At 42.4% G+C, this 26,292-nt stretch overlaps 1 protein-coding gene and 1 pseudogene across 1 annotated transcript in view; both read right to left on the reverse strand.

Moving 5' to 3' along the window:
- LOC126442674 (phosphatidylinositol phosphatase PTPRQ-like) overlaps positions 1–26,292 on the reverse strand; it is a 402,005-nt gene that overhangs the window by 99,470 nt on the left and 276,243 nt on the right. The window contains exons 11-12 of the mRNA XM_050090726.1: positions 24,354–24,543; positions 17,160–17,471 (exon numbers count right to left, since the gene is read on the reverse strand). Of these exons, the coding sequence (XP_049946683.1) occupies positions 17,160–17,471; positions 24,354–24,543 (502 nt within the window). The remainder of the gene's footprint in view (positions 1–17,159; positions 17,472–24,353; positions 24,544–26,292) is intronic.
- Positions 25,314–25,431, reverse strand: LOC126442689 (5S ribosomal RNA; annotated as a pseudogene).

A 26,292-nucleotide genomic window follows, 5' to 3' on the forward strand; every position in this document is an offset into this window, starting at 1 on the left:
ATATTCTGAATAAGATCCCATGTCCGCAAATTTCATCCAGCGACGCAACACAGCGTCAAAGCTACAGTCACTGACGCCTGTCAGTGTATTTACATTTGGCGTGATTACGTGATAACGTTACAAACTTCCTAGGATGATAGAGAAGGATAGACGAATCAATATCAGGTAAGAGTCGCCGTACCGGAAGTGAATGAGTCTAAAGTTATAAGTGAAAATAATAATTCTGATAGCTCTTACAGTGGAATACATACATCGCTACAGTTGTGTTTGTTGTTTCTAAGATTTTAGGGTAGGAAACTTTCAGACGTGATGGTATGGACCAAAACAATGAAAAAGTGTCTAGTAAACGTTTCCTCTAACACGCATACCTCCTCAGTTGTGAGCACTTGCTCTTCTTCACTAGTATGAAACACATCTCCTCTGAAACTTCCTGGCAGATTAAAACTGTGTGCCCGACCGAGACTCGAACTCGGGACCTTTGCCTTTCACGGGCAACTGCTCTACTATTCATATCAGCGCACACTCCGCTGCAGAGTGAAAATCTCATTCTGGAAACATCTCCTCTATTGAACAGGTGCTCATAGCTCTTAAGGTAAGCATTTTGAAGCCCTCGTTTGCTGTACATTTTTTCCTTGATTTTGGTCCATACCTCCATGTGTGAAAGTTGCGTGCCCTACTATCTTAGCAACAACTGTACCAGTACATGTACTCCACTGCCAGGGATAACAGAACGATTTTCGCTTGTAAATCTCGCCACGTTCGCATCCGGTACAGGTATCCTTGCCTCAAATTATCACTTCTGTCCTTCTCCATCATCCTAGGAAGTTTTTAGCGTCGTCACGGAATCACCCTGTACGTACATACATTTACAGGCGCCGGCACCTATGACTTTTAAGCTCTGTAGCGACGTTGCGTAACGTTTCCGGACATGGGTTCCTATTACGAATGTCATGTATTCACTCCCCTTCTACAAGTCCTAGGAGTTCGTAAACGGAATTTCCGAACGTCCTGCATAAATGTTAACAATTTCACCGACACAATTTTGCGGTATGTCCACAAACATTGGTAAGATTTCCCTTTTAAGTCTATTTACGTCACATACTTGATTGAAACAAGTATATCGTTCGGCACATTTCCTTTATAAAATAGTGTGTTATTGTTGTGGTCTTCAGTCCAGAAACTTGTCTGATGCAGCTTTATCCTGTGCAAGCTTCTTCATCTCCCAGTACGTACTGCAGCCTACATCCTTCTGAATGTGTTTTGTGTATTCATCTCTTGGTCTCCCTCTACGAATTTTACCCTCTACGCTGCCCTCAAATGCTAAACTGGTGATCCCTTGATGTCTCAGAATACGTCCTACCAACTGATCCCTTCTTCTAGTCAAGTTCAATTCCTCTTCTTCCCAATTCTGTTCAGTACCTCGTCATTAGTTACATGATCTACCCATCTATTCTTCAGCATTCTTCTGTAGCACCACATTTCGAAAGCTTCTATTCTCTTCTTGTCTAAACTATTTATCGTCCACGTTTCACTTCCATACATGGATACACTCCATACTAATACTTTCAGAAACGACTTCCTGACACTTAAATCTATACTCGATGTTAACAAATTTCTCTTCTTCAGAAACGCTTTGCTTGCCATTGCCAGTCTACATTTTATATCCTCTCTACTTCGACCATCATTTTACTCCACAAATAGCAAAACTCATTTACTACTTTAAGTGTGTCATTACCTAATCTAATTCCCTGAGCATCACCTGATTTAATTAGACTGCATTCCATTATCCTCGTTTTCCTTTGCTCATGTTCATCTTCTATCCTCCTTTCAAGACATTGTCCATTCCGTTCAAGTGCTCTTCCATGTTCTTTCCTGTCAGTGAAAAAATTACAGTGTCATCGGCAAACCTCAAAGTATACACTTCTTCTCCATGGATTTTAATTCCTACTCAAAATTTTTCTTTTGTTTTGGTTACTCCTTGATCAATATGCAGACTGAATAACATCAGGGACAGTCTACAACCCTGTCTCACTCCCTTCGCAACCACCACTTCACTTTCATGGCCGACGACTCTTATAACTGCCATCTGGTTACTGTACAAATTGTAAATAGCCTTTTGCTCCCTGTATTTGACATCTACCATCTTCTGCATTTGAAAGAGAGTATTCCAGTCATCATTCTCAAAAGCTTTCTCTATGTCTACAAATGCCTTTCCTTAATCTATCTTCTAAGATAGGTCCTAGGGTCAGTATTGCGTCACGTGTCCCAAAATTTCTATGGAATCCAAACAGATCTTCCCCGAGGTCGGCTTCTACCGGTTTTTCCATTCGTCTGTACAGAATTCGTGTTAGTATTTTCCAGCCATGACTTTTAGTTCGGTAATTTTCACGCTTGTCAATTCCTGCTTTATTTGGGATTGGAATTATTGTATTCTTCTTGAAGAATGATGGTATTTTGCTTCTCTCATAAATAAATAAATAAATGGAAAAACTGGTAGAAGCCGACCTTGCGGAAGATCAGTTTGGATTCCGTAGAAATATAGGAACACGTGAGGTAACAGTGACCATACGACTTATTTTAGAAGCTAGATTAAGAAAAGGCAAACCTATGTTTACAGCAATTGTAGACTTAGAGAAAGCTTTTGACATTGTTGACTGGAACACTCTCTTTCAAATTTTGAATGTGGCAGGAGTAAAATACAGGGAGCGAAAGGCTATTAACAATTTGTACAGAAACCAGATGGCAGTTATAAGAGTCGAGGGACATGAAAGGGAAGCAATGGTCGGGAAGGGAGTGAGACAGGGTTGTAGCCTCTCCCCGATGTTGTTCAATCCGTATATTGAGCAAGCAGTAAAGGAAACAAAAGAAAAATTCGGAGTAGGAGAAGAAATATAAACTTTAAGGTTCGCCGATGACATTGTAATTCTGTCAGAGACAGCAAAGGACTTGGAAGAGCAGTTGAACGGAATGGACACTGTATTGAAAGGAAGATAAGAGACGAACATCAACAAAAGCAAAGCGAGAATAAAGGATTGTAGTCGAATTAAGTCGGGTGATGCTGAGGGAATTAGATTAAGAAATGAGACACTTAAAGTAGTAAACGAGTTTTGCTATTTGGGGAGCAAAATAACTGATGTTGGTCGAGGTAGAGAGGATATAAAATGTAGACTGGCAATGGCAAGGAAAGCGTTTCTGAAGAAGAGAAATTTGTTAACATCAAGTATAGATATAAATGTCAGGAAGTCGTTTCTGAAAGTATTTGTATGGAGTGTAGCCATGTATGGAAGTGAAACATGGATGATAAATAGTTTGGAGGAGAAGAGAATAGAAGCTTTCGAAATGTGGTGCTACAGAAGAATGCTGAAGATTAGATGGGTAGATCACATAACTAATGAGGAGGTACTGAATAGGATTGTGGAGACGAGGAGTTTGTGGCACGACTTGACTAGGAGAAGGGATTGGTTGGTAGGACACGTTCTGAGGCATGAAGGGATCACCAATTTAGTCCTGGAGGGCAGCGTGGAAGGTAGAAAGCGTAGAGGGAGACCCAGAGATGAGTACACTAAGCAGATTCAGAAGGATGTAGGTTGCAGTAAGTACTGGGAGATGAAGAAGCTGCAGAGGATAGAGCAGCATGGAGAGCTGCATCAAACCAGCATCTGGACTGAAGACCACAACAACAACAACATAAATTTTTCTCACCAGATGGTAGAGTTGTGTGAGGGCTGTTTCTCCCAAGGCTATCAGTAATTCTAATATAATGCTGTCTACTGCCCAGCCCTTGTTTCCATTTAGGTCTTTCAGTGCTTTGCCAAATTCTTCATCCTACATCATATCTCCAATTTCATCTTTATCTAAGTCCTCAGAAGCATCATGAGACAGTCATCATCATCATCATCATTTTCTTTGGGTCTTAGTCCCACTGCAGCGTGGGGTCAGCCATGAGATAATGGCGATGTTAGTGTAAGAGGTTGGCCAGATGTCCTTCCTCTCGCCACCCCGTACCCCTATGGATGGAATTAGTGTACCCCAACTGTCTGTGTCTAGTGTAAGCCACAAAATAATTCAAACTTTTTTGTCTCCGAGTTGTGTAACTGAGGCGGACCGTGGGGTCCAGCCTGGTATTCTCCTAGGGAATGTGGAAAATCGCCTAAAAACCACATACAGGCTGGCCGGCACACCAGCCCTCGTCGTTTATCAGCCGGGTGGATTCGATCCGGGGTTCGCGCGCCCACCTGAGTCCAGGAAGCAGCGCGTTTGCGCCCTCGGCTGACCTGGCGGGTAAACGTCATGGAACAGTACCAGCTACTACACATCCACTCCTGAAGTAATAATCAATACACTGTGAACGAACTGACTGATGTATTATACACTCCCATGATTTCCGCAGGTAAGAGAACATAGACAAAGTTTGGAAATGTTCAATAATGAATATATAGGCAAATGACATGCAGGAGGGTTCTGTGCAGTTCCAAGCACTGCATTTGATAACAGAGAAAATAGGTATACTGATCAGCATTGGAAATAGAAAATTCAATAGAACGCTAAAGACACCCAGTAAAGACAAGAGCCAACACTAGCAAACATATCTAGAGTCGAAACCGCAGATTACTCTGGAGGATGGACAAGTGATCTCAGCGAAGCTTTAGTCTTCGAACAAAGGAAAGTGAACTAGATAGAAGGGACTATGCTTGTTGAAAAAACGTACGCCTTCAAACATTTGTCGACGAATACCAAACTGAGACACGGTAAGACAGCAGTCAGAGCGTCAGTCTCCTATGCAGCAAGCTGCCTGTCTCTGAGCAGAAAGACGCCAGTAAGAGTTGTCGAATTACCACAAAGGCTGTTCAAGCAAAATATTGTGGGGCCTTGGATCATGTCTGATGTAAGACGACTGCATGGACCTAATCGTGTTCTCTACCTCACCAGTGGAATCAGACAAAGGCGACTAGTTTGCTATGGCCACGTGTATAGAATTAATCCCCACATACACTCCTATAACGACTTCTAAATAGCCAAAAAGATTAAAGGCACAAAATCCCTGTGGGTGAAACAAAATTGAGGAAGACCTTGCTGAACTTCACTGTAAGGAAGACTTAGTAACTGACATTGGTGGCTATCATTTAGCTATTGAAACCAGGTCATTCCTTACATAAGTTACGCTCACTGATGTCAGGAAATGGTCCGATGGGAAAATGAGGAAATACTAGGCCAACAGAAAAGCTCAAGCTACTTTAACCTTTAATTCTTAACATGCGGTCCGCCAGATCTCCAGCACGTTTAGCTTATTAAAATTTATACGAACAAAGTTGGCAACATTGCCTGACGTCTATCAATGCTCTCTCACATCTGTTTACTTCCCATCACCGGTTCTCCATCCTTGTGTTGCTCATTGTTGGTAGCGTTTGGCAGTTATTTAGTGCCTTGGGAGTTCCTAGACCCACATGTCAACACTTCCATTGCAAGACAGTGCCAACAAGCAGGTGTAAATTCGCATACTCAGGCTTTCGTGTCGGTCTGAAACTTTTGAATTTGGAATTCTCATTAATTGATTTTATTTTTGTAACACACGATGGAATAAGACGCTTCCAGTTGCTCCATGGAGGAGGTTTGTGATGAAGATACCTCTGTAGATGGATTGTCTTCTGATACTGTATCAGACTACTGTATCGAATATGAGCATAATACCTCGAGTGAGCAATCTGCGGATTCATATGGTGCAGATTTAGATGTGTATACTTTTTTCATAGATCACAACAAGGGCACAATATGGAGGAAGATTCCTGCCAATCAGGGAGTAAAAGCTAGAATGAGCAATGCCAGAACTCATGTTCCCGGAGTGAAGGGATCGCAAAGACTTGTAAATCTCCCAGTGACTGTTTGTCTGCGCTATTAGATACCACAGTTATTAGTACAAACATAAAAATTGACAAAGACAAGCAAAAGAATAAAAATGACAGCACTGCGTATTTGATTGATGATACTGGATTAAAAGCCATCACTGGACTTTTGATTTTAGTCAACATTTCCTAACAACAATCACTTGTAATCGTTTCTAGTTTCTTTTGAGGTACATGCGGTTCGATCGCGGACACTCGACCACAACGTAAACAGCAAGTAAACCTGGCACCAATTCGATTTATATTTGAACATTTCATCCGCAGATGCAGAGTCAATTACAAACCTTCTGAGTATCTGACATTAGATGAGCATCTTGTTCCATTCAGAAGTCGCTGTAGCTTTCGACAGTATTTTCCGATTAATCTGACCAAAATGGCCTCAAAGTCTTCACTCTAACAGATGTACACTATTTCCATGGAGATTTACATTGGAAATTAACATAATGGCCCATACAAGTTGTCCACCTCTGGAAATGATGTGGTTGTAAGACTGGTAGAGTGACATAGGTAGGAACATAATTGGAGATAACTAGCTTTCTAATCTTCCTCGTATCCTAAGACTGTTCGAGAAAAACCTAACATATAGGATAACAGTATGAAATGAAATCGTCATAATGTCTGAACGGATTGCGTTAGGACGTTCAAACTGCATGAGTGACCGCGGGGCATGATGGGAATTAGAACGCGCTTGCGCACGCTACTTGTTGTTGTCGGCCACATTCATTCAGATGGGTTCGTCAATAAGCAAAATTGGCGCATTTGGGGGAGTGAGACGATCGAGAGGTCTCTTCATCCAACAAGTAACTGTGTTGTGTGCAGTCTCCAGTCACAGAATAATCGATGCGATAGTCCTCGATGGCACCATGAACACTAAACGGTACGTGACGGTTTTGGAAGGTGATTTAATCCCCATTATCCAACGTGACCCTGATATCGACCAGATGTGGTTCATGCAAGACGGAGCTCAGCCCTATCGAATCAGAAGAGAGTTGGTTGTCCTGGAGGAGGACTGTGGGGACTGCAAGGACACTGGAAGGACACTGGAATCGGCCTCGATTGGTCGCCATATTCTGCGGATCTGAATAGGTGAGACTCTTTCTGTGCGCCTATATTAAAGACAAGATGCACAGCAATAACCCCAAAACCACTGCTGAGCTGAAAACAGCCATTCAGGAGGTCTTCGACAGCATCGATGTTCCGACACTTTAGCGGGTCACGCAGGATTTCGCTATTCGTCTGCGCCACATCATCACCAATGATGGCAGGCATATCAAACATGTCATAACCTTAATCCGAATACATGTAGGGACGTTTACATGTAGAATATAATGCGTGCACGCCGTAGTTTGTAACTAACTGCACATGTCGCTGTAACCTCCTGACCAAGTTCCTCCAGCGTGCGTGACTTACGTCGATAGAGGTTATCTTTCACAGTTCCCCACACGTAAAAGTCCGAAGGTGATAGATCTCGTGACCATGGGGGGAACTCAATGGGCCCTCTTCGTCCAGTCCAAAGTCCCAGAAAATTGTCACCCACGAAAGCTCGAACGGCTAGGTGGTAGCGTTGTGGCGCTCCGTCCTGTTGGCAGAAGACCTCGTCATCAGCTCCATAAAGTGCACGTAAATCTGGCAAAATTGATGTGCGTAACAGTTCCAGATACCCTTTTCCAGTGACAGCAGCATTAAAGAAAAAGGGTCCTACTAAGCTCCTACGTCCACACCACACAGGAACCCCTGGTGAATTGACCGCTTCATCCACATAAACAGCGAATTTTTCCGGTGCCCAGTACACACTTTATGCCGATTCACGGTTCCATTATGTTTAAACTGTGCTTATCACTCCACATTACCTTCGTCACAAATTATTCGTCATCATTTACCATTGCTGATACGATTCGCAAAATTGCTTTCGGCCATCAGGATCGTTATCATTAATCGGCTGCAGTAATCGTGGAATGTAAACTTTCCACTTTGCAGCTTTCAGAATTCTTCGTACACTTGTGCACATTGGGTAGCAGACTTCCATGGAGAATTAACAAACGTTTCCTACACGAGAGACGACGTAGCATGACTTGTAGCTGTACGCTGTCTTCCTGATCTTCCTTTCTGAACATCACAAATCGTTCCACGCAATTGAATCTCGTCAATGATGCGTTTAATTCTTAGGCGGGTGGGAAGTTATGTTTCAAACTCCCGCACTTCAACGGCATCATAAAACTTGAAAAACCACTAAAAATGTAAATGTTGGACTACGGCCTCTTGTTGTGTAGACCGTTCGCCGGGTGCAAGTCTTTCGATTTGACATCACTTCGGCGAATCCAAAATACATTTTCGTTGCTCGAATGTCAGGCGTGCACCAGCCATCTTGTATTCTCAGTACCGAGATGAGAGTACTAACATCTGTTGAGGCGAAGACTATACTACAACACATTCGTAACTCAAATCGAACGACAATATCGATACCTCGGTAGAGCCTGCCAAAGACTGTATACATTTTCTCTGGCGAACTTTGTAGTATAATAATTGTTACCCTGTATGTCGGTGCGCTGAAAACAAAAGCGAGGGGCTCCTCCCCAATTTATGGCTAAGAAGAGAGATGTGAAATCCACAATGTTTGACTTTCAAAATGATTTCACTTCGCTCCCCTATGCCCCAAATAAGAATACAAATGTACTGTCAATTTCTTCTCTGCATCTTGAAGATACATCAATAGACTCTAAGTCGAGTGTAAACAAGGAACCAAACATAGACACATTTTACAACGACAGAAAAATGGGGGCGTAGGGGGTTGATATAATTGGGAAGTCGTGTGCCACATACTCAACTGTGAGGAAGTGCAGCAGATGACAATATTATTTTGCATAATTGATCTATATGGAATCAATAGCATTGCAATTTTTAGAAGCAATTACGCTGAAAAAAAAATTACAGGGAAGGATTTTCTTTGGGAAACGGGATTCAGCTTGGTGCAAAACCAGCTAAAGAAAAGGGCAATAACGGATTGCTTACCCAGCGAAATTCGCCAAATGGCAGCAAAAATAAGTTAATCAACATCAGTTCTCAATGACGAACCAGCACAAGAAGCGTCAGCTGCGAAAAGAAGGTGCATCATCTGTCCTAGGAATAAGGATGTAGAAACTCGATTTACTTGCCATCAGTGAGGAAAGCGTGTCTGCATGAAATATTTGCTTACTGTCTGTGATCAATGTATAAATGGTAATTGGAAAGAGTTGTCAGTACAGGACTGTTGAATCATTGAATGCTCAGTTTATATTGCCTAAGTGTAACTGTAGGTATTACCTGTTTTCTAATTTAATGGAATGCATCATTTGTTCAAATAATCATTAACTGAGTCAATTTCATAATTTATACTGTTCCCTTCACATTATTTTGTGTTAAGTAACCTACTTATTAACATGTCTTGGGAATCCACTGGACCCCACGTTACCACTTGTGTAAATAATGCCACCTTAACAAACGAAGGTTTTTGGTTACAATACGTGGCTAGAAGAAAATTTTCGTGGAGTTTACTAATGTTGTGCAGTATCAGGGGGCCGAAATGAAAATGAGTGTATGGCGACGTTCGCCGGGAATTCCCTATTTGGGGAAGTTCTGCCGCCGAGTGCAAGTCTTGCTGCAGTCGATGCCACAATGGACGACTTGCGCACCGGTGATGAGGATGCAATGATGAAAAAGGACGACACAACACCGAGTCCCCGAGCGGAGAAAGCCTCCAGCCCAGCCAGGAATCGAACCCGGACCCGCTTGCGTGGGAGGCGAGCACGTTACCACCCAGCCAAGCAGGCGGACAGAAGACAGACACCTTAAGTAGCTTTTGGGTCGTGAACAATGGCAGGCGAGTGGCGAGGGGACCCGAGGAAGCCTGTCACTGGCGGAGAGGCAGCGAGCGAATTTCAAGCGGCACACGCTTTTAGAGTCAATAAGGAGTACGTCTAGGGTTAAATTTAACACTAGAAGTACCGGACTTCGCCGTACCCCTAGTAGTACCATGTGGGTAATTTTTGACCCACAGTAGAGAAACATCGTTTCTTTAGTATTTGAGTGGTGTTTCGAGAGTCTTCATGCTGACAATACGTCTCTATAATGAATAGTACACTGTCAAACACAAATTTCCAGAAGTAAACTATTTTTTTTATTTTAAATGTTACAGAAGAAATTACACAATCTTTCACCAATCGTCGTTAAAACCAGCAAGTAAAACAATGCTATAGTGTTTTTCTTTATAAAATCATATTGTTTGTGTGAGTATTAATAGTATTTTTATTTTTATAGAAAAATAAGGGAAGTACCAAATATTTGTGAAAGATTCTAAAATGTAGCAGGTGACAAAATTCTCTGCATGTTTTCTTGCTTACTGCTATCAAAGAACTGAAGCAATAGAACAAATATCTTCAACTTATAAGTATAACTATTTGGAAATATTTAAGAACAAGGAGTTGACGGAATTGCCTAAGGTGGGATTCAGACATTCGACAAGAGTTTTTCCTCGGCAGCTTTTTCACGCATACTTGTTGTACTTGAAGCGTAAGCTTGATATTTTATTCACCTTTTGTTGTTTGCAGGAAATCTGAATTTGACAAGATCTTCTGCTTTCATATTGGCCAGTGCCGGTATGGAGTGCCTTAACGGGGAGACTGACTTCTGTCTGCAGTTTGTAAGCGGCAGCAAGCTCATCTGCGGCTCTGAGGATAAAGTCCTGAATTTGACAACGCCTTTTCCATATTGGCCAGCGCCGGTATCGAGTGCCTGTCTGCAGTTTGTAGAGGGCAGCAAGCTCATCTGTTGCTCTGAGGATAAAGTTCCGACGTGAAATCTACTTTGAGGTAAGGAACCTAAAAAACTGTTTGAGCGCTGATCATGGCAAGGTAATTGAACCCTCTGCCAGGCACTTTATTGTGAATAGCAGAGTACTCATGTAGATGCCAAGTAAGTGGACAATTACAACATGTATTGCTGTAATTGCAGTCATTGGCTTAAACCGTTAGGTTTCTGAAACCACTATTACTGTCGTTAATCTCTTTCTCGGCATTGATAGTAGTAGAAAAATCAATAAGTGGCATTATAAATTTTGGTCATTATTTAAAAGAGTTTTGCCACTAGAGTTCAGAGGACTAAGTATTTGATTTGTAGTTTAACTAAAGCAGTGATTTTAGGTTTGTTTGAATCAGGTCGAATACCTGGCTATGCCTTAGGGTAAGACCCCTGCTGCTGGTGAGACTAGGTGCCACATCTGCTTTCTTCTAGAGCCTACGGTCGAGGTATGTTCACACTTTTCCGCAGCTGGGAGTTGAACGGCTAGGCTGGCATGACTTATTTAAATTGACTCCATTGGGAGACTCGTGATGTCAGCTGATAATTGTGACAGAACTGCTGAAGGCTTACTTAAACTTTATGTACTGCTGCCAGTGCCAAATATTCTCAAATAGCATGAGGTAGGGACTAGTAATGGACAAGACTTTAATACATTACAGAGTCTAGAGGAGGCGTTTCTCCAGCAGTAGATACTAGATGGCTGCTGATGATGAATGGAGTCGTGTCAGATGGCAAACATTATTGTAGAATTAAGACACAAAGAAATTAGAAATACTGGATTTGATGGGCACTGATTTAAATCGATGGCGAAAGTTGGAATCTTGCCTCAGACTGGGATTCAAACCTTGACCTCCTGCTTACTAGGCAAATGTTCTGACCACTGAGCCTTTCGGACACTGTGCTCATCACAAGTGCACGGACTACCCTAGCATACTTCCCGTCAGACCCACATTCCCAACTTATCCACACAGGCACTACTAATGTAGTGCCCTGGTCCATTGTCCTGATTACTCGCAACTGGTATGAGTCAACAGACACCACATATATACAACTAAGAGAAGGACGGCCAACGTTCTTTTCAGTGTGAATTTCATGACTAATGACGATGGGCAAGGAGCACTACATGTAGTGTGTGGATAAGTTGAGAATATGGGTGTGATAGAAGTGTGCTGATGTAGGCCATGCAGATGTGATGACCAGTGTGTCTAGCTGGCTTAGCAGTCAGAGCATCTGCCTAGTATGCAGAAGACAAGGGTTCGAATCCACATCCAGCTCTAATTTTCAACTTTCCTCATTAAATCGATGCACCCTCACAGCCAAAGTCTGCAATCCCTTTGTGTCTTAATTCATAGTGTCTTAATTCACAGTGTTTGCTAGATCAAAATGTTATTCGTCTTTTGGACATGTCCTAAACAACAGACACCACATGTGTGCAGTTAAGGCGATGATGGTGCATGGTTCCTTCGGTGCAAATGCACACCATGATCGAAGTCTTATGGGAATCAGTGAACTGCCACAAGTAATGAAGGACACAAGATTAGTAGTGTGTGGATAAGTTGCGATGACCACTGTGTCTGGATGGCGTACTGGTCAGAACATATGCCCAGTGAGCTGGTAACCTGGGTTGAAATACTGGTCCGACACAAATTTTCAGCTTTTCCCATGGATTTAAATGAATGATCACTCGCATGCAATGTCTGTAATTTCTTTGTGTTAATTCATACCTGCTGCTGGGTAAAAATTGCATCTGTTCTCTCAGACATGCTGTAGAATTGTTGCTAGCACGAGAATGGGATGAGCAGTGGGGATATCAGATGCCTTCATCTGATTCAAAGCCAGTCACCCGCCTACCAAGACTGTCTAGCTGAATGGTTTCCATGCTTAAAATATTTTGGCAGTTGCAGGGAGCTCGTAGCTTGTGCAGTATAAATAGTCAGTCAGGCAGCCCATGCAGGAATAGCAATCGAGTCATTAGTCTTCTGCCACAGGGATGACATCTGAAAGTGTAACACGTTTCTTCAGTTGGAGGTTACAGGTTCACAGTGACAGACACGCTTATTCTTCCAGTATGGAAGTTCGCAGGAATTAACTATCGTATTCCCATACTCTAATGTGGAGCGCTGAGGTTTATTGCAGTTCATGTGATACAAGATGTGGATACAAGAGACAGACAGGACACGATATAATTAATGTTAATAATTGGTTTTTAGTGACAAGGTATCTCAAAGTGTTTTCGTTTTGGAATAGCACTGGATGTGCACAGTTTTGAACAGTCGGCTGGAGATTTGTTTAGGTGAATGAAGGAACCAGTTGGAGACATTGCACTGAGTGATGGCAGAGTACATTTTCCAATTCAGTGGTCAGTGCTGACATCTTTATGTGGAAACTAGATTCCTGGAAGGGCTACATCGTTGGTGTAGGAGTAGTGAGTTCTTAAAACCTCCGTATGTTGGTCAAAGAGAGACTGGAAACTCTTATTACGACTATTGTGCAAATCTGGCAGTATCAAGAATTGATGTACACTCCCTGATAAACTTTATGTCAGCGCTATAATATGTGACTTGATTTAACTCGCATGGCAGCCATCACAGGGGGTACATGGCATCCAGAAACAGAAGAATCTGAAATTTCGTGCAAGCTCACACCACCATGCAGCGTGAGGAGATGGATGTTTTGTTAAGAAAATGTACTTGCTGTGAACCACATGATGCTAAGAAAACTCACCTGGTCCAAAATTTTAAGATTAAATTTTATGAAGATCAGTTTTAAAAGTTTAAAATAGAAGACAACGAGGACCACCCAATTATACCACCAGGGAACGCGATAACAGCAATCACGTTAGTGAAATTATGTTATAGAGATAATTTTACCATCGATCAATGCACTGACGTAAAGCTCATAGATTGTCATTATACTGTACATTGAAGCGCCAGAGGAACTGGTGTTGTAAGTAGTCTCTTTAGTTGCACCTTTTAAGTGTTCTGCCAGTGAATCGCAATCATTAGTTGGCACTACCCACAACATTATCTACACTACTGGCCATTAAAATTGCTACATCAAGAAGAAATATAGGTGATAAACTGGTATTCATTGGATAAATATATTATACTAGAACTGATATATCATTACATTTTTATGCAATTTGAGTGCATAGATCCTGAGAAATCAGTACCCAGAACAACCACCTCTGCCCGTAATAACGACCTTGATACGCATGGGCATTGATTCAAACAGAGCTTGGATGGCTTGTACAGGTACAGCTGCCCATGCAGCTTCAACACGATACCACAGTTCATCAAGAGTAGTGACTGGCAAATTGTGACGAGCCAGTTGCTCGGCCACCATTGACCAGACGGTTTCAATTGGTGAGAGATATAGAGAATGTTGTGGCCAGGGCAGCAGTCGAACGTTTTCTGTATCCAGAAAGGCCCGTACAGGACCTGCAACATACAGTCATGCATTATCCTGCTGAAATGTAGGGTTTCGCAGGGATCGAATGAAGGGTAGAGCCACGGGTCGTAGCACATCTGAAATGTAACGTCCACTGTTCAAAGTTCCGTCAATGCGAACAAGAGGTGACCGAGACGAGTAACCAATGGCACCCCATACCATCATGTCGGGTGATACGCCAGTATGGCGATGACGAACACATGCTTCCAATGTGCGTTCACCGCGATGTCGCCAAACAAGGATTCGACCATCATAACGCTCTAAACAGAACCTGGATTCATCCGAAAAATGACGTTTCGCAATTCATGCACACAGGTTCGTCTTTCAGTACACCATTGCAGGCGCTCCTGTCTAAGATGCCCCGTCAAGGGTAACCGCAGCCGCGGTCTCCGAGCTGATAGTCCCTGCTACTGCAAACGTCGTCGAACTGTTCGTGCAGATGGTTGTTGTCTTGCAAACGTCCCCATCTGGGATCGAGACGTGGCTGCACAATCCGTTACAGCCATGCGGATAAGATGCCTGTCATCTCGACTGCTAGTGATACGAGGCCGTTGGGATCCAGCACGACGTTCCGTATTACCCTCCTGAACGCAATTATTCTGCTAAAAGTCATTGGATCTCGACCAACGCGAGCAGCAATGTCACGATACGATAAAGCGCAATCGCGATAGTCAGCAATCCGACCTTTATCAAAGTCGGAAACGTGATGGTGCGCATTTCGCCTCCTTACACGAGGCATCACAACAACGTTTCACCAGGCAGCGCCGGTCAACTGCTGTTTGTGTACGAGAAATCGGTTGGAAACTTTCTTCATGTCAGCACGTTGTAGGTGTCGCCACCGCCACCAACCTTGTGTGAATGCTTTGAAAAGCTAATAATTTGCATATCACACATCTTCTTCCTGTCGGTTAAATTTCGCGTTTGTAGCACATCATTTTTCTGGTGTATGAATTTTAATGGACAATAGTGTACATTCGATGCCACATTGGGAGACAATCGCACAGGATGGGGATGAAATGATGTTGAAGACAGCACAACACCCAGTCCCTGAGCGGAGGAAATCCCCGACCCAGCGGGAATCGACCCTGGCCCCGTAGGATGGCAAACTGACCACTCAGCTATCGGAGCGGACAGTACAGAGATATGTAAACCACAAGGATACGTCGCTATGGTCGGCAACGCCTACGTAAGACGACAAGTGTCTGGCGCAGTTGTTAGATCGGTTTCTGCTGCTACACTGGCAGGTTGTCAAGATTGAAATGACTGTGGACGTTGTATTATAGTCGGTGCACGAGCGATGGGGCACGGCATCTCCGAGGTAGCGATGAAGTGGAGATCTTTCCCGTACGACCATTTCACGAGTCTACCGTGCATATCAGGAATCCGGCGAAACATCAAATCTCCGATACCGCAGCGGCAGCAAAAAGATCCTGCAAGAACGAGACCAACGACAACTGAAGAGAAATTTTCAGTCCGACAGAAGTGCAACTATTGGTCAAATTTCTGCAGATTTCAATGGACTGTTGATGACTGGAAACATGTTGCCTGGTCGGACGAGTCTTGTTTCAAATGGTATTGAGCAGATGGACACGTTCGAGTCTGGAGACAACATCATGAATTCATGGACCCTTCATGTCAGCAGGGGACTATTGAAGCTGGTGTAGGCTCTGTAATGGTGTGGGGTGTGTGCAGCCGGAGCCGAATAGGACCCTTGACGCGTCCAGATACCACTCTGACACCTGGCACGTACGTAAGGATCCTCTCTGATCACTTGCATCCAATCATGTCCATTGTGCATTCCGACGGACTTGGGCAGTTCCATCGGGACAATGCGACACCCCACACGTCCAGAATTGCTACACAGTGGCTCCAGGGACACCCCGCTGGCCACCAAACTCCCCAGAAATGAACATTATTGAACATGTCTGTGGTGCCTTGCAAGATGCTGTTCAGAAGAGAACTCCACCCCCTAGTAATCTTACTGATTTATGGACAGACCTGCAGGATTCGTGGCGTAAATTCCCTCCAGCACTACTTCAGACATTAGTCGAGTCCGTGCCATGTAGGGTTGCGGCACTTCTGTGTGCTCGCGGGGACCCTACACGATATTAGGCAGGTGTACCCGTTTCATTGGCTCTTCGGTATAGATACTACTGAAATATCTCTTCCGTGATAATCGTTTCAGGATATAATATAACGGCAAATTCAAGAACGAAATGATATGTTTATCATCAGAATACTGTTCTGGAATGCAACTGGGACCAACGCTATTCAGACAACGGTAATAAAGCAGTTCCACTGAGCTTCCTTTCAGCACAGTGTAACATTTAAGGCCATCACCAGGGAAACGCATTGAAAGGATGAATGAATACTGATTTGAATAAACTTGATTCTGTGAGGAGCAATGACTAAGAGTTAATTACTCTCTCCATAAGGAAGAATGACTCTAGTCATAGTGTGAGAATCTCATACGCTAAAAACTAGTACCCAGATGAAGAGAACAACACTCTACACAATCAATAATCACAGTTAGTTGAAGATTCTTCAGTTTAGTATCGTAAGGCACGAAATTTGCAAGATAAGCTCGCTTCACCGTACATAGGCGTTGGTTTTCCCATCCCTCCCCCGATACCACCCACTTGTATGGCGAATCTAGTGTCCACACACAGGTCACGTAGCAGCCTAATTGTTCACTGATCAGAATGTATGTTTTTGACAGTAATTTTTAATTTGTTGAAATCTTATACCTCAACAAAAAGTTCAGGAACTGAAGTTATGAAACCACTGGTTAACGTGTTTACACTCTTTTGTAATTAAGAGTAACTACGGGATCTATAGTGATACGTGGATATGAAGCTAAGATAGCAATGTGGTGCATATGAAATTATACATTTTGGTCATGACGTATTACTTCACTCATTCATTACTACTGCTACTACCACTCTCCTAATTACTCTTAAGCAATAGTCCACTCACCTGTGCTGGTGGTACAGAATGGAATTATCAGCAGATCTGAGAGACCAACTCCGCCCGAGGTCACAACGCTAACGTAGGCCTCGTAGCAGTGGCTGGGCGTGAGGCCCGAGAAGTTGACACTCTGGATGTTTTCGGGAACTGTCCCCTGTCGCATAACGTCTGCCGTGCTATTCTCGACGAGCGAATAAGAGTAGCCGTAAATATAGCCATTAAGAGCAGAGCAGTCTTCAGGGGGCTTCCAACTTATCGAAACGCTTGTATTCGTTACGGCAAGTATCGGGTTTTCAGCAGCAGATGGTTTCACACGCGGTGCTGAAACAGGCGAAGAACTGAAAACAACAACGCTCAGACAACCAGTGAAAATTAGTACTGCGTTCTACAAAGGTAGTGTACCTTATAATGAAGTGCTGCTTAAGCATTCGACACATGCTTTAAGGGGACCTGGACCTGAAATGACTGAAATTTTCGAAAACTTTTTTTGTCACCATCTGAAAGACAATTTTATCCCGTTTCAAAACATGTATTTTTTTAATCTACATTTCAGTTGTTGATTTGGTCTTAACCGCACCTTGAACAAATGTCTGCAAACCAGCCACACTCATACGACAGGCAAGGAATATCACCATAAACATTTCTTGCCAGCCACTGTCATGGAAACAATATAGCCCACATACAGGGACCTTGCAGACACAAAATCACTTAGTAAATGTCTACATGGCCGTACACAAAACCTCAATGACAGTTTCAACAGCTGCGTGCGGCAACGAGTATCAAAAACAGTGTTTGTTGGATGGACAGTACTCAGAGTGGGTGTGATGGATGCTGTCATCTGTTTCAATGATGGTGTAATGAGCAGGACAGAAGTAGTGAACAAATTACGCACCCAGCTGGGAAATAATACAATAGCTGCTCTGACTACCATAGATCACCAGTGACTAGTTGAAGCTGAAAGGACTGTGGAAGCCACCAGTAAGGAGTCCAGAGTAAGCAAAAGGCTCCTGAAGAAGTCTACAGAGGATAAAGAAGCAGCTGGCGAGTAAGATTATGCTTCTGGAGTGTTCTGAAATAGGCATACGATGAGTCAAAACCGTTTTGAACATTCTTTTCTCATTTTCTCGTAACTACATTTTCAGAACATTAGGTATATATAACTTCATAGTTATTTTATCCATGTTCACCAAATTTCTCTCAAGTAAAGACTGGGATATTACCTTTGAATTATGCCTAACATATCGCAGAAATGATCTATGTTTGTCATTCTGTATATAATTCTAGCGGTATCTTTTTGACAAAATAGTAATGTGATATAATAAGGGTTTTTCTAATTCCTCAGATACACTCCAGACTACAAAACGAGAGGCATAATGTGTTCCTATGAATGTGGACAGCAGCCCGCCACAGTTGAATGCTATTAGACTGATGATGGACCAAAAAATGGTACCAGAGTGGGAACGTGTATTATAAAAGGATGTGTTAGGCCAAATACTGTAATTCTTAAACTATAACAGATATTTCAATAAGTTCCCCTTTACAGCTTGAGTTAACTTCATTCATTGTTCGAAAAAAAAAAAAAACGCAACTTCTTCCGCGTTGTAGACCAAGAGTAATGTGCACTGAGAACGGGGTAAAGAAATGCACCTCGTTCGCGTCCAGGTCCCCTTAAATGAATTCACTTTCAACGAAACCTACCTGAGGAAAATTTTAACAAATAAAGGCGGTAGCAAACCTTTCATCACCTGTGACCTGAAATAAAACCTTTCAGAAAAAATTGTGTGCAGTAAACCCACCAAAAGTAATCATCTTTTCTGTGAAAAACTTTTCAGTATGTTGGGGCAACTTAGAAAACGTTCTTTAGCTCTTAAGTGGAAAAAAGCTTAGGTAAAACGTAGCACTGTAAATGTGATTTTTTATGTTACACTGAGGAAAAACTCTTTTTAATCTTCGAATCTTAGGTAAACAATAGGCTACAGGGTGTTGCTAGGAGAGCGTGCAACAATTTAACAGGACACTGAGGATCCTCTACTGAACAATTTGATGTAGGTAACCTGGGATCGGAGAAGCCAGCTTAAGGAGATGTGGAAGTAGACTTATCTACCGCTTTGTCAACCATTACTGTTTTCCAGATTAATTTCAACTAACATGCGTACACGTTTACACGTACTGTACTGTTTATTTACATGTACGTTCTTTATTTCCTGCAAGAAAACAAGGAGGACGAGCCTCTACATCTTTTATCTGGTCCCATGAATGGCTACCTGTACTTGAGGTTCGTGCAGAGTTCCACCTAAGTTGTTGGAGAACGTACGATTGGTAGTTCGAGGGAGAATATGGACACAACATGACGGCGCACCGCCTCACTTCAGTGTGGATGTCCGCAACCATCTCAGTGCAGGAGGTCGTATTCCATGGCCGGCGAGGTCACCTGACCTGAATACCGCTGATTGTTTCCTATTGGGATGAGACCCCAGTGGAAACAGGGGTGGAATTAGTTCCAGAATTGTAGATGTGATTCGAAACACCCCAGGGATATTTGTCAATGTGCGTCAGAAACTTGTTCGCCGATGTCACGCTTGAATTGAGGTTGACGGCCATCAGTTTCTGCACACAAGACAAACGATATGTTCATTGTGTCAATAATGGTATCTCCAATTAACTGTGACAAATGTAAATAAAAAAAGTTCACAGTAATGTGTTTTTATCTCCTTAATCTGGCTTCTCTGACCCCAGATTCTCTACCTCATATTGTTCTCTTACACAAACACCCCGTATATTTGTCATGTCAAAGTGACAAATATTCTTACTGCAGAATACATTCAGTTTCCTTTAATAAATATTCGTAATGATTTCCGCATTATTTAAGGGCAGTAGGAACGTCCTTTCCCGACAATATTAAATTTAGTGACTTGGCTTCCCTGTACTTCAGGAACCACTGTAGCCATTGACGTGAAACTTTTACAGGACATTAAACTGTATGTTCTGAGTCTACGCAACTACAACAATTGCTTTTCAGCCACTGCTTTCGGAAATACAATTTTTATTACACGGTTAAAATTTTGTGTACTTTTTTGTTTGTTAACCTAAATAATTTTAATTATACATAACATTATGTTCTTCTTTTAGTTCAGTAGACTCAGGATATATCTGCTATTACTCCCTGAAAATTTGAATATTCTACTCGATATGGTTTCTAAGATTTAGGGAAAAATGCAACAGAAAATCTAAATCTTCAGGAATGGCTTATAAAGTATCAAAAGACGGTAACTCACTTAATACATGCTTTATGTATTTATTTTTAGTCACTCAGAAACACCATGCACCATACTGTATATCATCCTCTTGATCTTTTTCCAAGTTTCTTCTTCCTTTCTTCTTTATGGACTCCTCAGTGGCAAACTGTGCTGCATATTCTGCTTTATCAATGCGAATCTTATCCATCCGTTCAAGTTCTCTGAAGCAGTTTGCTCCAGGATTAATTCCCATATGCTGTACCACTTTCATCCTACCAATGATGCCATCATTAAAAGCAATAACAGCATCACTGACCCCCCCCCCCCACTTTAGTGTCTTCATTCCACGGTATCTGGAGCAAGACTATGACAGAGAGTTCCGTAACGCACAACGTTAATTCGAGAACTACTTCACACCGACACTTCACGTATACTGTGAGTGGAGCTCTGATTATTGAACTCAAGAACATTTTCAGGACACTATAGTCTTGTCCCTGCCATCTTGACTAGTTCTGTGGTGTCACCGCCAGACATCGCACTTGCTAGGTGGTAGCTTTTAAATCAGCCGCGGTCCGCTAGTATACGACGGACCCGCGTGTCACCACTGTCAGTAATTGCAGACCGAGCGCCACCACACGGCAGGTCTAGAGAGACTTCCTAGCACTCGCCCCAGTTGTACAGCCGACTTTGCTAGCGATGGTTCACTGAGAATAACGCTCTCATTTGCCGAGACGATAGTTAGCATAGCCTTCAGCTACGTCGGTTGCTACGACCTAGCAAGGCGCCATTACCAATTGATGGAGATTGCGCTTATGTGTAATTAGATTCCAATTATGGAATAAAGTTAAGTATTACTTCAACGACATACTTTATTTGCTATATTAATAACCTTGTAATGTTCCAGACCTCACGCCAGTCTGCGTGAGTTTATCGCGTGCATTTCGGCCTCCTCTAACTACAAGGTGTTGGCACTTCTGCCAACACTTCAAGTTCCACATTACTCAACAGACTCCTTCTTCATTTGATTTAGGGACCACGATGAATGAACGAATAAACGAACGATTCGAATATTACGCCCAGCATGAGCAATTATGATAGCTTATAAAATGTTGTCAGCAGACAGCGTATACTGACTGCAGATACACTGAAGCTCCAAAGAAACTGGTACAGGCATGTGTATTCAAATATAGAGACGTGTAAACAGGCAGAATACGGCACTGCGGTCGGCAACGCCTATATAAGCCAACAAGTGCCTGGCGCAGTTGTCAGATCGGTTACTGCTCCTGCAATGGGTGGTTATCAGGATTTAAGTGACTGAACATGGCGTTATAGTCGACCCTCGAGTGATGGGACACAGCGTCTCCGAGGTAGCGATGAAGTGGGGATTTTTCCTGTAGGACTATTTCAAGAGTGTACCGTGAACATCAGGAATCCGATAACATATCAAATCTCCTAAATCGCTGCGGCCGGAAATAGATCCTGCAACGACGACTGAAGAGAATAGTTCAACGTGACAACGTGCAACCCTTCCAGAAATTGCTGCAGTTTTCAATGCTGGAACATCAACAAATGTCAGCATGTGAACCATTCGACGAAACATCATCGATATGAGCTATCGGAACCGAAGTCCCACTTCTGTACCCTTGATGTCTGCACGACACAAATCATTTCGCCTCGCCTGTGCCTGTCAACACCGACGTTGGACTGTTGATGACTGGAAACATGTTGCCAGGTCGGACGAGTCTTGTTTCAAATACGGCTATGTAGACAACCGCATGAATCCATGGACCCTGCACGTCAGCAGGGGACTTTGAAACCGGTAGAGGATCTGTAATGATGTGGGGCATGTGAAGTTGGAGTGATATGGGACTCCTGATGCGTCTAGATATGACTCTGACAGGTGACACGTATGTAAGCATCCTGTCTGGTCATTTGCATCCATTCATGTCCATTGTGCAATCCGACGGACTTCGGCAATTCCAGCAGTATAATACGACACCCCACTCGTCCAGAATTGCTACAGCGTGGCACTAGGAATACTCTTAGGAGTTTAAACACTTCCGCTTTCCACCAAACACCCCAGATACGATCATTATTGGGCATATCTCGGCTGCCTTGCAACGTGCTCTCTTCAGAAGAGATCTCCACCCCCCTCGTACTCTTACGGATTTTTGGACGGCCCTGCAGGATTCATGGTGTCAGTTCCCTCTGGCGCTACTTCAGACATCAGTCCAGTCCGAGCCAGGTCGTGTTGCGGCACTTCTGCGCGCTGGTGGGGGTTCTACCCGACATTAGGCAGCTGTATCAGTGTCTTCGGCTTTTCAGTGTAGCTGAAAGCTAGAAATAATAAACTCAAGAGAAAGTGCAAAAAAATAGTAGAAAACTGAATAATAAGAAAATATATAATCCTCTTATATTGACTTTGTGTTGAAGAATTTTTTAGAATTTTATCTCTGCGTGTTGAGTGATGTTGCACCACTATCGAGTTCAAAAATCTGTAAAAGCCTTGAGATGACCCTTTCTATGATCTGGCCAAAATTTCATGCTGTTTCGTGTCTCTTCTAGTGCAGGAAACGACATTTCTGAGCAATGAACTGGGGTACAATGTAGAAGTAAAACCAAACTAATCTACTGCATAAACATGCCACGTGTTTCGCTTCTGCTACAATCGTCCACAGTCTGGTCTGTGCACAGAATAAAGGTGTATTTCGAAGCTGACTGACATTTGCATTTTGACGTGGGGTGAAATGTCCTGCTTGTGACATACATCAGTCAGGTATACAAGAGTCACGTACGTATTGTACCGGTGAGGAAGGAAAGCGATGTCGAAGATTTTGCTCCTGGGTGTTCAACAGTTGGATAGGGGTGTGTTTGGGGATGCGGAGGATATAACATTACAAAATGCACTTTACTAGTGGTGTTCAAAAATTCGCTTCTTTCTTCACTACAGGGTGCTACCTAAACCACCCTTTAAACAAAGGGAATGAAACAATTTGTTGGAAATAGCATGAAAAACAAAGAATTTAAACTACACAGCAGATGCTATGACTGCAGGATTTCCGATCACTTTCAACAATGTAATATCAGAACAGTCTAAACCTGTGGCTTTCTAGAATTACAATAATTACTACAAATACATGAGAGTTCTGCATTGTGTTCCATCTTCCATGAATGCAAGTATCTCCATTTCCTCCCTCCTGGCCCCATTCCAGCGTCTGTTGACAACAATGAGTCTGTCCACTTCGATTTTTCATATTCCTTTTTCCGTTCTCCTGATTAATCACAAAGCTTGTAGACCATACATGGTGTGGCAGGTATATGGGCATATATTTGTATTGGTGGCTGAGGACAGTGCGCTAAACCACGTTACATCAGTATTTTCGTCACTGGCATACTAATCGTTATAGCTATTACACGTCGTCTGTTTTGTATTTGGGTAGTAGCACCAACTATATGTGGCAAGAGCAATCCATTAATGCTCATTCTTCCCTAGACAATAGGTCAGGCGTCCAAGCCTGGACAGTAGGACGCAAAACGGATAGTCTATACTGACAGGTGTAGTCCACTTCATAGTGCAGCTGCGATCTCGCAGAAAGCGTTAGGTCCTAGAGTTTGTGACGTGTTTGTGGGACGACTGTTCGACACAGAGAAATAACAATCTACACACTCATGTGTGACCACATTAGGGTATCACATACCAAAAATATCAAATATCTGCAGTTATACCCGTTACATCCTGTATATCGTAACAATGAAAGGTTTCCTCTGTCACACTTGTTATAATATGGATGTAAATATTTGCATTAAACTAATATAATAAAATGAAACACTAATGCTGGTTGGTCTGAGAAATGTTATTTATGAAATACAAAATTTAGAAATTTTCCATTAAAAAGATATTACATTTGATGCTCTGACTGTATTTATGACACCATTAATTATACCTAAAATTCAAACCTCTTCATACCTGCATGTGCAGTTGAAGCATTGATCGCATAACTCCACGATGTGAGACCAGCAGGGGACAATGAAGTTATTTCTATTTGGTACAGAGCGTGTGGCTGCAGGTGATCAAGTACAGCTGAAGTTGTTGATACTTCAACAACTCCAGACGATCTGGCGCAGTCAATGCCTTCACATGCCAGTAGATAAGCACACTGAAAACGGTGAATGAAATCTTGTTATGCACTAAATTGTACAATAAAAGGTTGTTTATACATACTAAATAAATATTATGTTCCTTACAGCTCCATTAATTTTGAACATTACACACTGTATTTTCAACAGAGGTACAATGTGTCATAGCAAATTTTGAACCTCAGTTTATGCAAGAACGTTGTAGTTTGATAGAAGTGACTGCTGCAGTGAACTTTGAGACCATAGATGTGAGTGACGCCTCTTAACATAAGCAGGGTTGAGAAAAATTTCCAGACTTTAACAACAACAGCAGGAGAAAATACTTGCATGTTACTGGCAGATGATGTAAACCTTAAATCGACATAGAAACTGTTATATCCATATGAAACTGTCCACATCCGTTAGATAGGTACAATTAATCAGGTTGTTTTTGTTTCGTTCTTCATATTTCATAGAAGCCAACATAAAAGACTACATTCAGAGAATAAGTCAAGGGACGCATTAACAAAATCTAAATCGCCACACCTTTATTTAGAATAATACTCTAGTATATTATTGTATAGTGTATGTGTCTACAAAGAATAAAAAAAACTCCGTCTTCTAGCCACAAGTGGTCCACCGGGACCCTCCGACCGCCGTGTCATCCTCAGTTGAGGATGGGGATAGGAGGGGCGTGTGGTCAGCACACCGCTCTCCCAGTCGTTATGATGGATTTCTTTGACTGGAGCCGCTACTATTCGGTCGAGTACCTCCTCAATTGGCATCACGAGGCTGAGTGCACCTCGAAAAATGGCAACAGCACATGGTGGCCTGGCTGGTGACCCATCCAAGTGCCGGCCACGCCCGACAGTGCTTAACTTCGGTGATCTCACAGGAACCGGTGTATCCACTGCGGCAAGGCCGTTGCCCACAAAGAATAAATTTCACATACTAATAACAAGAACACTGCTACTGTGAGTTTTGCTTTTGATCTGTCATTGATAGCTTAGTATCTTCTTTATCACAATGATAAATGTCATAGAACAAAACTGAGAAATTGCATGAAGAATTTTGTGGTACACAGTATCAATTTGGAATAACTGTATTTACATTCGGTGGCAGTAGTTGAGTATGACATCAGATGATGAATAGCATTATTGTACATGTTCAGTGACAGTCATGAGATGAGTAGCTTGAATCTAGCAGTAGTAACATTTTGATTGATCAAATTAGGCACTACTTGGCGGATGAACCTCAGTAACAGAGAAGAAAACTTTATTTAATAATATGTGAGGTTATAATGGTTTTGATGGAAGAAAATGTAGTTATTTCTAGAAAATTGAGCAGAAGGCTACATGGAAAGAAGAGACAGGTGGAATGCTGAAAACAATATTTGATGTAAGCAATATCTGGTGACTACTGCAAGAAAAGAGATTTTATAAAAATATTACATTAACCATCACCTTTCAGGTTGCAGTTGCATGTGGTCTTTGCTGTTACGCTTTTTGCTGACCCTGTCATGGGCACATAGTCTATGGCATCTCACTTCATGTAACTGGAACAATGGCAGACTGCAGTCTCTGACTTCAGACTTTGTGATTCCTAGCAAACTGCATTTTTTGAAGTTGGTGACTGTCCTGATAATTTTCCCCTTCTACCAAAACCACCTCATGGATTCAATTCAGACACATCAGAGTCATCTTGTTGCATCAATCAATAGCCCAAATTATATTATATGAACAGCTATCCTAGTTCCTAAATCACAGTTTATATATTGATTATGAGGTTAA

Source organism: Schistocerca serialis, unplaced genomic scaffold, assembly GCF_023864345.2.
Source record: "Schistocerca serialis cubense isolate TAMUIC-IGC-003099 unplaced genomic scaffold, iqSchSeri2.2 HiC_scaffold_1400, whole genome shotgun sequence".
Taxonomy (NCBI): Eukaryota; Metazoa; Arthropoda; class Insecta; order Orthoptera; family Acrididae; genus Schistocerca; species Schistocerca serialis.